The following is a 13203-nucleotide window of genomic DNA, read 5'->3' as shown; positions in this document are numbered from 1 at the left end:
TTATTTTGCAAGTCATCAGATTAGAATTTACATTGGTAGACTGTGTGGTAAAAATCACCGATACACTACTTGCCAGCACCACAAAGGCATTAACAAAAGGCATGGATCTTCATGACTTTTTACAAGGTGTAAGACCATACAAAATTTCCAAGTTACCATTCCATTCATGGATAATATTTTTCCTATCCTTCCCAAGCAGGTCTCATTAACTAATGCCTCCAGGAAGATCACAAGTAGACAGGGTGGGAATGGCAATCATCTGTTGTTGGTTCCCAGTACTATGTGCACTGAAATGGATTTCCTCCAAATGCAGAAGTTTCATTTTGCTACTATGACTAATAAGCATTGACAAGTCTATCCTCCAAGCAATATCCTAGCAGGGGTTGTGCAGTTTGGAAGCATCATAATCTACTTAGTTTAGTTAAATGTACAGTCCAACTCCAATGTGCACCTTTCATCTTGGGCCCTTTTATATAAATTATACATATTCCATAAAAATGAAATAACCAACCTAAACAGGGCTGACATGACTTTAAAAGTTTTCATCCTGCATTTTTAACACTAATCTGTCCAGACAAGAAGATGTCTAACTTTCCCTACATATTATGCTAGTGGTAGCAGCAGCACTGCTTTAAGTCTCTCTTTGCATTTGAAGCAGAAGCAAAAGAAGATATGCATACATCTGCTTTTGTTTGTAAATGGCACAGATGGAAATGATGTATAGGACTTCAACCCATGGAATTTCCAGAGGGCCAGTACAGTTTACATCCAGCCCAGACACTCTACAACATTACATTGCATGTTAACATCTTCCAGGTTTTCCCTATACTCCTTTACACACCAGCAGCACACTTCAACTGTTTAAGAAGACCAAGATTACCACGCATCACAAGAACTCAAAGAGCAGGCTGCAGCAACTGCCCTCTTCCACAACCCTACCAGTATTGGCAAGGGTGACTTATGGCCCACATCTTACACACCATGAACACAAATGACTGGCAATCCATAGCAAAATACTCCTGAATTAGGACCAGCATATGTCCAAATTTTCCCAGACATTACTGGGATTTTGAAGACGGAATTGACGTCTGGGGGGAAATGCTGAAAAATCGCGGGGGTTTTGAGTTTTTGTAAAAATAAAATAATAAATAAAAATAAAATTAAAAAGCTGAACAACTTTTGGGGTGTCCTGGTTTTTACTTTTTGAAATATGGCAACCCTATCCTAAGTAGGCATAAACCGGAATGTTTGAGTCAGAAACTTGCAGGAGGCACACTGTGATGGCACACTCAATCAAAGAACAGCTCTGATGCAAGCAAGCTCAAGACAACTATGAGACAACTCTTCCTGGCAGAAGCAAAGACTGAGAGGGCATCAAGTAAGAAGGAACCAAATGCACTCTGTGGCTTGCCTCCAGCCTGCCAATGCCACAAAACGACTCTCACCTTTCCGTATGAAACATGGGCATGCATGCCCCTAGTACAAAAAAACGAATGGAGCCGCCAAACAGCTGCACAGTACCGCTTAGCCCTGGTACTGCCAATGAGGCTGTTATGCCCTGCTTGTGGACCTGCCCCTTTTGCACCTGTCACAATGAAACTACCGCTGCAAGTCACTTCATGGTGAGATTGGCTCCAGGCAATGGGAAACAACTCAGGGGGGTTGAAGAACTCTTAAGAGATCAGCTGAAAACCTGGAACACAACATTTCTGTTTTGTTTTAAAGAATCATATGCTGATAAAGTGGTAACATGGGAAAAGTCAAGTTTAAGGGGAAAAGAAGATGAGATAGCATGAATTCTCAAGCTCCCGAGAAACCAGATACTTTGTCACTTTTCCAGAACAGGAAACCAACTGTGTGCTACCAAAACAAATTCCACAGTCTGGTTGGCAGGCACAGCAGCTGCCCGGTTTCACTTTGTATGATATATTTCATTTTAGTGTTTGTGAGGATCCGGTTCTATTTTACTTATCTATCCCCCAGTCCCTTGAGATGGGATATAATGAAACACCAAGTTAAGTTTAAAAAATATTCAGATTGCACAACTTGCTTCACCGCTGGAAATAAACCAGAAAGAACCCTGAAAGGCATGGATTAGACACTGGGAGTTGAAATATACATATTCCATGCTTGTGTGGAATACATTAACAAAAACAATGAAGTCATTTCTGTGGAGAGAGGAGGGAAAGCAACCAGAAGTATCCAGTCCCATTCTTGCTCAATCTCAGGTTCAATAGTAATCGCCAAGGAGAAAGCTTTTGTAAAAAGTGTTTTCCACATCATACGCTGCTGCCGTAAGAGAATTCAATTGTTCAGTAGACCTGGATGAAATAAGTGAGATGTCTCCTTATACTTTCCCTCCAACCCAAACAATGAATTCCAAAGAATGGTAAAGAACCCATCTATTCCCAGGGAAGGAGTTAAGCAAAACCTACCTATTTCACATAGTGATTCAAAAGGGGACCAGAGGAAAGGATTTAAACTAAGGCTCTTTTGGTAACATTCAGATCCTTTGGCAAGCCGATCTGTCTTGCTGTTAAGAGAGAAAGAGGGAGGGGAAAACAATGAGGAGAGATTCTGCAGGAAAATGAGAACGAGCTAATTCTACAGCTTGCATAAATAACCACAGAAATATCTCCTGCAATCAGCTACCATTATTTTGTTAGGTGGCATGGAAATGGGGGCATTTGTATTTTTCCCAAATTGAGCAACTTCCATACATCATATGTAAACCGTACATTTCTACATGGCTTCAGTAAAAACAACAACAGGAAAACAGGGGTGGTTTTTTTGGGAAGAATGGTACTGCTTAAAACTGTTTCACATCCATTCTGGAAGAGACTTTCTACCTCAAAATGAGCAGGAAGGCCAAGGGAAGACAACTTTATCAACCCTTGTATTTTAGCACCAGGGACCAGCAAGGGTCCAGAAATAGTCTATCCAGTGTTGAGTAAAGGTAAAGGTAAAGGGACCCCTGACCATTAGGTCCAGTAGTGATTGACTCTGGGGTTGCGGCGCTCATCTCGCTTTATTGGCCGAGGAAGCTGGCGTACAGCTTCCGGGTCATGCGGCCAGCAGCATGACTAAGCCGCTTCTGGTGAACCATAGCAGTGCACGGAAACCGCCGTTTACCTTCCCGCCGGAGCGGTACCTATTTATCTACTTGCACTTTGACGTGCTTCCGAACTGCTAGGTTGGCAGGAGCAGGAACCGAGCAATGGGAGCTCACCCCGTCACGTGGATTCGAACCGCCAATCTTCTGATCAGCAAGCCCTAGGCTCTGTGGTTTAACCCACAGCACTCTGAACTTGCACTGGACTCTGGAGGCAATTAGAAGCTTTCCAAATGCCTCCAAACCAGATTGCAAGATCACAGACTACACCTTTCTCTAGGCTCAGCAAGAGGACAGTAGTACGCTCTGAGCTCCTGGTTGGCTCTCAATGCAGCCGCCAAACAGCAAGCTTCTTGCTGCTTGCAAATGCCTCTGAAGCTCAGAGGGATGTCAAGGATGAGATTTTGTCCCTTCTCAAAGTTGGGGAAGGGAATGTTCAAAAGCAATCATAAATCTTGACTAGCTATTTGTAAGCCCAAAACATATTGAGATGCAGGACAAAAATGCAGCAGAGTAAAACTTGCAACTCTTCCTAAGGTCTTTGTGCAAGACTGCTCTTGTATTTTGAAGAACTGATAGTCTCTAAAAGCTGGGAATGTGTTCATCCCATAGGACATTATAGTTCTTAGGATGTGTATTCTAAGGAGTAGCAAAGTTCTGCAATAAGACAAAAAAAATTCTTAACTAAATATAGAGCTGCCTTATAAAATCAGGCCACAGGTCCATCTAACAGACTGGTGCTTTCCCACATAAGTAGATCTGCTCAAGCGTAATTATATCAGCCTGTAGCTTTATATCACAAATGAAGGTGCTGATTCAGAAGTAATTTTTATGCTGCTTTTTGCTAAGGAAATTTGTATGTCTCCAAACTGAGGGCCAAGAACTGCATGCCTACAAGCAGCAGTGCAAGAATATTTTGGGAAAAGGAGGAATCTAGGGGAGATAACTTGCCCATTAAAAAAAAAAGTCATACCAGTATACATGCCCCAGGAGCGAAAGCATGAAGCATGCAGAATCACCAAACTCTGTCACAATGTCATCGTGGCTTTTCTGTTTGTTGAACACACCACCAGACAAGATCTGTTCTCCTTCTGCAAGTCTGTTTAAAGATAATAAAGTAATAAAAATGACAGAAGCAACCAGTTCACAGCTCTGCCACAGACAAGGTGGGTGCTCTCAGATACACAACTCTCTCACATGGTTTTTGTGAGAATAAATGCTTCAAATTATTTAAACATTCCACTCCAACTATCTTATTTATCTAGCTCTAACATGATCTAGAAACAGAAGCCATTCTAGGCGGTGCATCGCTACAAAAATGTGCACCCTATCACTGGCACTGCTGATAATAATGCATAGGGTAATCAGGATGTCTGTGTGGAAACAAGCACCCCTGCTTTCAGGGACAAAATCAGCAATATGAATGGATCACTTACGGCATATCTGCCAGCACCAATTGGTTATGGATAAAGCTGCCTTCTTTTTTTGAAAAACGAAACAAAAGCATAGCTAATATTAACTTGATTTTGTCTGGTTTGGATGACAGAACAACCTGCAGTTAATTCAAAATTCCGGGTATAGGGTGATAAATAAATTCAATAAAGAATAAACAAAAAACAAAAAACTGGATGTGAAACCATCTGAAATCCTCCATGTGACCACACCAGAAAAGGGGGGGGGGGAGCACACAAGCGCAAGGCCTGTGGCTGCTCTCTCTCATCATGCTAAACCATGATGGTTTAGCTAGGCATCCAAACCAGGCCTTCTTTTGCACTGCTATGGTCAATGTAATGGGGGATAAGGAGGTAAGTAAAAGTAAAGGGACCCCTGACCATTAGGTCCAGTCGCAGATGACTCTGGGGTTGCGACGCTCATCTCACGTTATTGGCCGAGGGAGCCAGCGTACAGTTCCGGGTCATGTGGCCAGCATGACTAAACTGCTTCTGGCGAACCAGGGCAGCGCACGGAAACGCCGTTTACCTTCCCGCCGGAGCGGTACCTATTTATCTACTTGCAATTTGATGTGCTTTCGAACTGCTAGGTAAAGGTAAAGGTAAGCATAAAAACCTTGTCTCTGGCTCTTTTCCTACTGGCCTCTCCTTTCTTCAACTTCATTGATATTTCCCATGCCTCCTCCTGTCCCCTGCTCTCTTCCTATCCTGCTCCCTTCGCTCAAAACACCCTGTCTCTAGATTCTCTGTTCCTTAAATTCCATACCACCTGACTCTCCTGCCATTTGGCTCCCCATACTTCAGTAACCAAACACTTTCTTCATTAAATCTATGGTTTGTCAAAACTGTGTGGCAAACATATTCATCTTTAGAAAATCTATGATATCACAACAGCTCAGTGAGAGAAATTTGCTGATGACAGGCATCAAACATTTATCAGTTTCATAGGACTGTTAGTGCCCCCAGATGCTTAACACTTACAGCTCATCTAATTTAGCATTTTAAAAGTCCTAGCTGGACACTTTTATAAAATTTCATTCTTGATCTAGGAAGAAATTTCTATACTTTTTCACCATTTCCTTTACAAGACCTTCAGCCTGTTTAGTGATTTCTAGCACAATGGCCACATCTGAAAGTGAAAATGAATTTCATTATGCAATTATCCCAAGATCTGATGGGCCAACAAATGGCATCGCACTCTCTTAAAAAACGTTAACTACAACTTCCAGCAGCACCAACAAACCAATAAGGTAACTTACTTGCTGAGGTCAACACAGCACTTGGCAAGCAAATATTTACACTGTGGCGTGGTACAACTGTGTCCTTTAAGAAGCCTGTATGCCTTGTATGCTTTTCCTGAGCGATAGTAACAGGTCGCCAATAGGAACAGGGCATCTTCTGAGTGCACTGAAGAAACGGGTGGGGTGGAGAACATTAAGATCCATCATTTAAACATCTGAGTGCAAACAGTTTATCTAAATATCTATTCCTGGCCATAAAAATATGATTTCCGATGTAAAAGAAAACTGAAGGATTAGTAACATCAATTACAATATTTTACTAGCTAGTTAGTGCATAGAATCTCTGTGCATCTGCATCTTATGAGGGACAATAAGATCTCCTGTATAACAGACAACCACTGATGTACTTCAGCCTATTCAAGGTTAAGAGGTGTGCAGTGATTACAACCGATGGAGTAAGTTTTTAAAACATATTCCAGGTACAGTACTCATGGACTCAACCCCTTTAACCAGGTGCTATTAGTATTGGTCTCAAAAGCCCATCCTGCCACTTGTGGCCATACCCCCATTCAAAAGGAGCAGATACAAAATATTTTAATAAAATACAGAAAAATATCCCTAAAGTTGTCATTTGGAATTAAGGGGCAATACTTTCTTCCAAACAGAAGACAGAGCTCCCAAACAAACTAGAATCCTGACACACCTTTTAAAAATAAAAATTAAGCAATGTCTCCACCTTACCTGACAGCAGTGTGAAAACATAGTTCAATTTTTAAAAAACAGTTCATTTTTTTATTTAACCATTTAAGCATATTGCAGTACATACCACTAGCCAACTTTTTGCTGACACTCTGCACCTAACCATATCTGCTTATTTACAATACAATCATAGCTTGGAAGTCGAACAGAATCCGTTCCAGAAGTCCGTTTAACTTCCAAAATGTTCGGAAACCAAAGCACGGCTTCCGATTGGCTGCAGGAAACCTCTGCAGCCAATCGGAAGCCACAGAAGCCCCATCAGATGTTCGGGTTCCAAAGAACGTTTGCAAACCAGAACACTCACTTCCCGGTTTGCGGCGTTTGGTAGACAAAAGGTCCGAGTACCAAGGCGTTCGGGATCCAAAGTACGACTGTACTGACATCCACCTATAGCCTAATGAACAATGCAGAAATCGAAGCTCTTCAAAATACACAGATAAATTCACAAAAAGTGCAGACCAGTAACCACAGCGGATGCATACCTTCTGCATACAATCTCTCTGCCAGGAACACGGCATCCCGGTAAGCATAGTGGTTAAGTGCCTGCCATATAGCGGCCTGTATGAAAAGGGTGGGGAGGAGGAAGAGAAAGGAAGATCAGCACTATAAACCAATACTAAATGCACAGAAAAACAAAAAATAAACACTTTTCTATCTATCCTGTATCTTTTCCCTTATGGATTATTGTCCTTCCTGTTCCCAAATATTCATTATTTCACAATATATTATTCTACAACCCTGAACAGCATAGACCACATAGGACACACAGCAGGTAGGCAGGTGTTTCAGCCACATATATTCACACACCCCCTTAGCCATTATGGTAGTGTGATAAAAGACTACTTTGGGGGTATTTTGCAAGAACGACCAGATTTTGTAATCTATGCATAAAATAAAAATTATAAATTCACTAGCGTAAAACATGAAGTTGTGCCTCCTACACTAGAATATCACAAGAAACTGCAAGTGTGGCTACAGCTGGAAGACAACGAAAGTAATGTTAACATTTTTTCTAAATACCCAAGAAAAAATTAAAATAAGGCAGAATAGAATTTAGCATACCAATTCCAAAAAGGGTTATAGAAGTACAGGTAAGAGCTACTAATAGTACTATCCAAGTACTGGATGGTCCAAAGTAACATGAAAAGAAAGCCAAACATTTCAAGAATAATGCAGCTCAAATCACAAGAAAACTTAAAGGTTCTTTTAGCGTGTGCAGTTGAAATGAAACACAAAGATGATTTGGCTGACATCCTCCTGTCCTTGAGGCAAATGTTAACAAAAAAGAAAATGGGGGGGGGGGATGAAAAGGAAGAGGATGGGAGCACAGAAAAATAAGATCACAGTATGTTTATGAACCAGGGATAAAGATCATAGCAGATCAACTCAGATCTTTAGCAAAAAATAGGGCACAAATGTGTTAAGATACCGGTATTTATATCCCACATTCCCACTTTTAAAATGAAGGCGCTCAAAGTAGTATATGACAAATCAATAAAAGCAATAAATTTATTATATTATACTAGAAATACTAACAAGTACATAAGAATCCTTTTTAAACCAGCAATTCAAAACATAAAGCTAACAGTAAAAAATAGCCAAGACTAGAACAAGGAGAATTTTATGTGCATAAATTAAAAGTTTGCCCGAAAAGAAACTCAGTGATGGAACACTGGCAAAGCTACAGCAAATGAACCTGCCAGGCATGGAGTTTCACATTCTGAATAAATGGCCTTCCCTCGTATCCTCACTAATAATACTCTCAGAAGGTAAAGGGATGTGCAAGAATGCCTCACAAGATGATCTGAAAGGATGGAGGAAGTCCTTTAGATATTGCACAGGCAGATCTTTAGGCATGTCCGATATGTGGAAGATTGCAGGAAACAATGTAATTATTTATAGAAAATTTGCAGACTTGCATGATTTCTATCCTTGACCCCAGATGAGCATGCAAATTCACACAATTTCTAATCCCATTTTGAGTTTCCAACATAATTTTTCGATGTCCCTATCCAGAGCACACTGGCACTCACTCATTAGTTGGCAAACTAATCAAGAGCACTTCTGACTTGTCTAGATTGTGTTTCAACTTGTTTGTCCACATGCAACCTATCACTGACCTCAAACAACAATTCAGGACCTGCCCGGCCCTATAGGTAAGAACCTACAGAGTTGTGCATCATTCACATACAGTATTACTGATGATAACCAACACCAAACACAAATGATTTCCGAGAAGTTTCACGCTGATACTAAATAGCAAATGGGACATGATGGAATACTGTGGGACACCACAGGCCCCAAACCAAGTCACTGAACAGATGCCCCCACTTCACTATCTTCTGCAATCTGCCCTCTGGGAAGGACCAGACCCACTGTAATATGTATCCCTATAACCCATCCCAGCAAAGTGACCCTGGTCAATGCCATCAAAAGACAATCAGCCAGCAGACCCAAAGCAGATGCACTGCCCTTGTTTACTTAAGAAACACAAGAAGCTGTCTTATAATTGGTCCATCTAGCTCAGTTTCGTCTACTCTACACTAACTGGCAGAGGCTGTCCAGGATTTCAGACAGGGCTGTTTCCCAGGCCTACCTAAAGAAGCCATGAGCTGAACCTGGCACTTTGCAGATGTTCTATCACTGAGCTACAATCATCCATCAAAGCTATCAAACCCATTAACGTTCCAAAACCAGGATGGAACCCACAACAAAATGAATCAAGATAATTAGTCTCCGACAGAAAATCTTGGAGGTAAGCCACCAAAACATGCTCAAACATCTTACTGAAGAATGGAAAGTGGACATTGCCCTGTAATTGGCCAACACAATGAAATCTAGAGTGGGCTTCTTTAGCAGAAAGTGTACTACACTCTCTAAGCTATATGACGTAGCTTTCTTCCCGCCTCCTGCTCACTAACTCAGCCAATCCTCCTTGGATGCCAAGATGTGAAAAGGTCATGTGATCAACTGAACACTCCCAAGAATCCTGTACACATTCCATAATGAAATAACCAACAGTTGCCAGAAATACAGCAAGTGGATCTATCAATGAGTTCAAATTTGACTCAACAATCATTGCATTGCCATTGGTTCCTCAGAAAAACAAGGAGTCAACCTGGCTGTTTGATGTGAGAGGGGACACTCAGAAACAACTGTGTCAATGGAAAAGCATTTCCCCTTCCAGAGGTCAACCAGAGTCTCAGCAAGGCTGTCCATCAAAATCCTCTTGTAAAGAACAGACTGGCAAAGGCTGACCACTTGGTCAGAGAGACTCTCATACCTTTCAAGCAACTGTCTATGCCCTGCAGTATGACAGCCACAGTGGTATGCACGTTTTAAGTTAGACTGAATGCTTACTTGGGTGCATTGCTAAATACATGCTTGGCAGCTGCCCACAATTCTCAGTGGAGACCTGAAAAAATATGAGCACAAGCATCTTTGACATAACCTTTTCCTTTGGCATAACTTTTGGAGGTCAGAGTGAAAGAAGTGAAAGAAGTGAGAGAAGAGGACACTTCTAAAATTTTCCATCTTAACAGGAATGCATGGTTTTACCTTGCTCACCTCTACATAATAAAAGTCATTTTATGTCAGCTTTGAAGGTGCTTTCACCTTGCCATTCAGAAAAGATGGCACTGAACTCTAAATAATTAAATGAGGAACAGTACAGAGTAAGTAAATAAGGAGACCGTGCAACAAAATAAATAAAATGCACTATGTGGAATATGTGCACACGGTATCGAATGATTCCATGGAGTTAGAATATTTGTGGGGCTGGAGGGAATAAAACCCTATAGGATTAAAAGAACATGAGAGAAGAGAACAAGAGGCCAGCACTATTGTAATAAAGAAGGGGAAGACAGAGTACACTGAAGATTTTAAAAATCCCAGCTGCCTAGTCAGCTAGGCTTCTAACATTTGGATGACAAGGCCTGCAGATTGGTCCGACTCCATCCATATATGTCACCTGAAGATCTCTTCAAGGCTTCTGGACTCATGAAATATTGTTTCCATCTGGCCCTAGTCAGTTTTCTTCCTGCAATGGAGGAGCTGAAGACATTTGGATGTCTTTAGATAATTGGAGATGGTTATGCTCCTTATAACCAACCTAGTAGTTTGAAAGCACGTCAAAGTGCAAGGAGATAAATAGGTACCGCTCCAAGCGGAAAGGTAAACGGAATTTCCGTGCGCTGCTCTGGTTCACCAGAAGCGGCTTTGTCATGCTGGCCACATGACCTGGAAGCTGTACGCCGGCTCCCTCGGCCAATAATGTGAGATGAGCATGCAACCCCAGAGTTGGTTACGACTGGACCTAATGGTCAGGGGTCCCTTTACCTTTATGCTCCATATAGGCAGGACCTCCTCAACACGACCCCAGCTCAACAAGAGCTCTTCCAGGTAATGTTTTCGGGAGAGAGCAATCAGTGTCTGTATGATAACATTCTGATTGTCAAAGATGACAGGGTAGGGGAGAACAGGAGGAGATCTAAGCATGGAATACAAGTGTGTAAGAAGCAGAAGGAAAGAATATATGAAGCAGAAGGAAAGAATATCTGGGAAGAGCACCTTCTTTGTGTGCAAAAGGTCCCAGGTTCAATCCCCTGCATTTCCAGGAAGGACTGGGAAAGACCTTGGCCTAAAATCTTGGAGAGCTGCTGCCAACAAGCAACACTGTATAACCCAATGGTCTGACTTCGTAGGAGGCAGCTTCCAGATCCCCAATGCTCAGCTCCCTGGATGGAAGACCACTGGGTGTCCCATGTAGACACAAGATATTCGTATGAATTATTGCAGTATTTGTTCTAAAGAGAGAAGGGGAGTCTGATTGAACAGGGGTCCTTACTGGGAAGATGAAGTGGGAGGGGGGGGCAGGGAGAAGAGAGACTGAAGAGGGCTGAGAAGAGCGGATCTCTCTTAGGGAGGAGCAGGGGGGCGGAAGCCAGTAGTAATTCTTGGGGTAGGTGGGAATGGAGAGAGGGTGGCTAGTGGGAGATTAAGGATCTGGAAGGAAATGGGGTTTATCTAAAAACAACACCACATGGCAGCTTCTAGGGGAAAAGGGTGAAGGGGAGAATGACAAAATACGGGGGTGAGACGCATGAACAAGTGTGTGTGCGCGACACCCACGGGGGGGGGGGTAACGTTAAGGAGGGTAAAATTTTAAAAGGAGAAACCCCTCTCCCCCGCTCCTAGCAGGGTTTTTTTCTTTTATTTGTTTGCTTTCCTTGATTTTTTTTTTTGCAAAGGGAGCCCTTTTCCTGTCAGGGCAGAAAGGAGAGCGGGCAGGAACCCGACTGCTCCCCTTCCGTCCCCTCCCACCCGGCCTTCCTTCCTTCCCCCGCTCCCCCATATACAGGCCCATCGCCACCGGGGTCCCTACCTGGACGGGTTCTTGCAGCACAGTCATCCTGCCCCGGCTCCCCCCTCAGGGACAGGCCCCGGATGAGGGAGGTGGGGAGAGGGCGTCCCCACTCTCCTCTCCTCTCCCCCTCCTTCCTCCTCCTCCTGACAGACTCCGCCTCAGTGGGTGACGCGGCGGCGGCGGCCCGGACCCCGTCTCATTTAAACTGGCAGCGACCGTTAACCGGGCCGTGGAGGAGGGAAGCGAAAGGAAGGGAAGGCCCCGGCCCGTCAAGAGCCGAGTCTTCACGAGCGGCAGGCGGAAACACCCGACGGCGTGGACCTCTTCCTCTACTCTTTCGCGAGCGGCGACGGAGAACAGCCCGAGCGGACCCGCAGGCCTGGAGCTCTCTCCGCTTCTTCCCGAGCGGCGACGGAAAGGAGCCGAACACACCAGTCTGTTGCTCCGCCCCCTTCTCGAGCGAGTGACGGAAGGGGCTCCCGGACGTGCCCGAAGAGCAAACTTCCTTTTCCACTGCTCTCGACGGAAAGAGCCGAAAGAAAGCGAAAGCACGCGCGGCGTCGAATTGGCCGGCTCGGCGGAAATCATTCAAAATTTTACCCCGCTTCCTCTCGGCTGTTGACGGAAAGAGCCGAAGCGGGCCGAAGCAGTCCTTGATTTGAGGCAAGAGGGGTGACCTCCATCATGAAACTTATTCTCAAGTATTATCAGCTCAGAATTTGGGAATAATATACAGTGGGGGAAGTTCATACTCGGAATAGACGAGAAGCTGGCTCCTCTCTGAGATTTCTGTGTACTCACTGATTTTGTTTTTGTGGGAATTATTTTCTTTGACCTCTTAAAGAAATATTTCCGCAGATTTCCTTAAAAGTTTAAAAAAAAAATTAAAAAACCCAACAACACTGATGAAAATATGGGGAACGTCTGTTGAAGCCTCTGAATCTTTTTTATTTTTTATATTTTTTTAAATATTTTATTTTTAAAATAAAATTTATTTTTGCAGGAATAATGAACTTTATAAAGAACTGAACTGCAAACAGATCAAGCCAGGGTTGCTACATATGTAGGTGCACAGTGTTTCAAAATACAGTGTGAAATCAGAGGACAAAATTGCAGCTTATTCTTGGAGCAAACAGATGGGCAGCAATTCTTCCATTTGAGCTAGTGGGCTTGATAACCCTGTCTGTTTCAGTTGCCCTATATGTGTCCCTTGTATCTAGTAATAGATATGAGGTTGGGAGGTGTTTTTTGTTGTTTTTAAAAAGCTGCCTTGGT

At 43.0% G+C, this 13203-nt stretch overlaps 1 protein-coding gene across 4 annotated transcripts in view; it reads right to left on the bottom strand.

The window, feature by feature from the left end:
• CDC27 (cell division cycle 27) overlaps positions 1–12351 on the bottom strand; it is a 31464-nt gene extending 19113 nt beyond the window's left edge. For 2 of the 4 annotated variants that reach the window (XM_060281512.1, XM_060281513.1), the window contains exons 1-5: positions 11947–12351; positions 7046–7121; positions 5823–5970; positions 4086–4211; positions 2436–2533 (exon numbers count right to left, since the gene is read on the bottom strand). In XM_060281512.1, coding sequence (XP_060137495.1) covers positions 2436–2533; positions 4086–4211; positions 5823–5970; positions 7046–7121; positions 11947–11973 — 475 coding nt within the window. In that variant the 5' untranslated portion in view covers positions 11974–12351. The remainder of the gene's footprint in view (positions 1–2435; positions 2534–4085; positions 4212–5822; positions 5971–7045; positions 7122–11946) is intronic. The other 2 variants (XM_035135442.2, XM_035135443.2) reach the window with 1 other exon arrangement.
• Between the last annotated feature and the right edge of the window lie 852 nt (positions 12352–13203).

The sequence above is a fragment of the Zootoca vivipara genome, chromosome 13 (genome assembly GCF_963506605.1).
Source record: "Zootoca vivipara chromosome 13, rZooViv1.1, whole genome shotgun sequence".
Classification (NCBI taxonomy): Eukaryota; Metazoa; Chordata; class Lepidosauria; order Squamata; family Lacertidae; genus Zootoca; species Zootoca vivipara.
The sequence above is the reverse complement of the archived record's forward strand: the minus strand, read 5'-3'. Positions and strand labels throughout refer to the sequence as shown.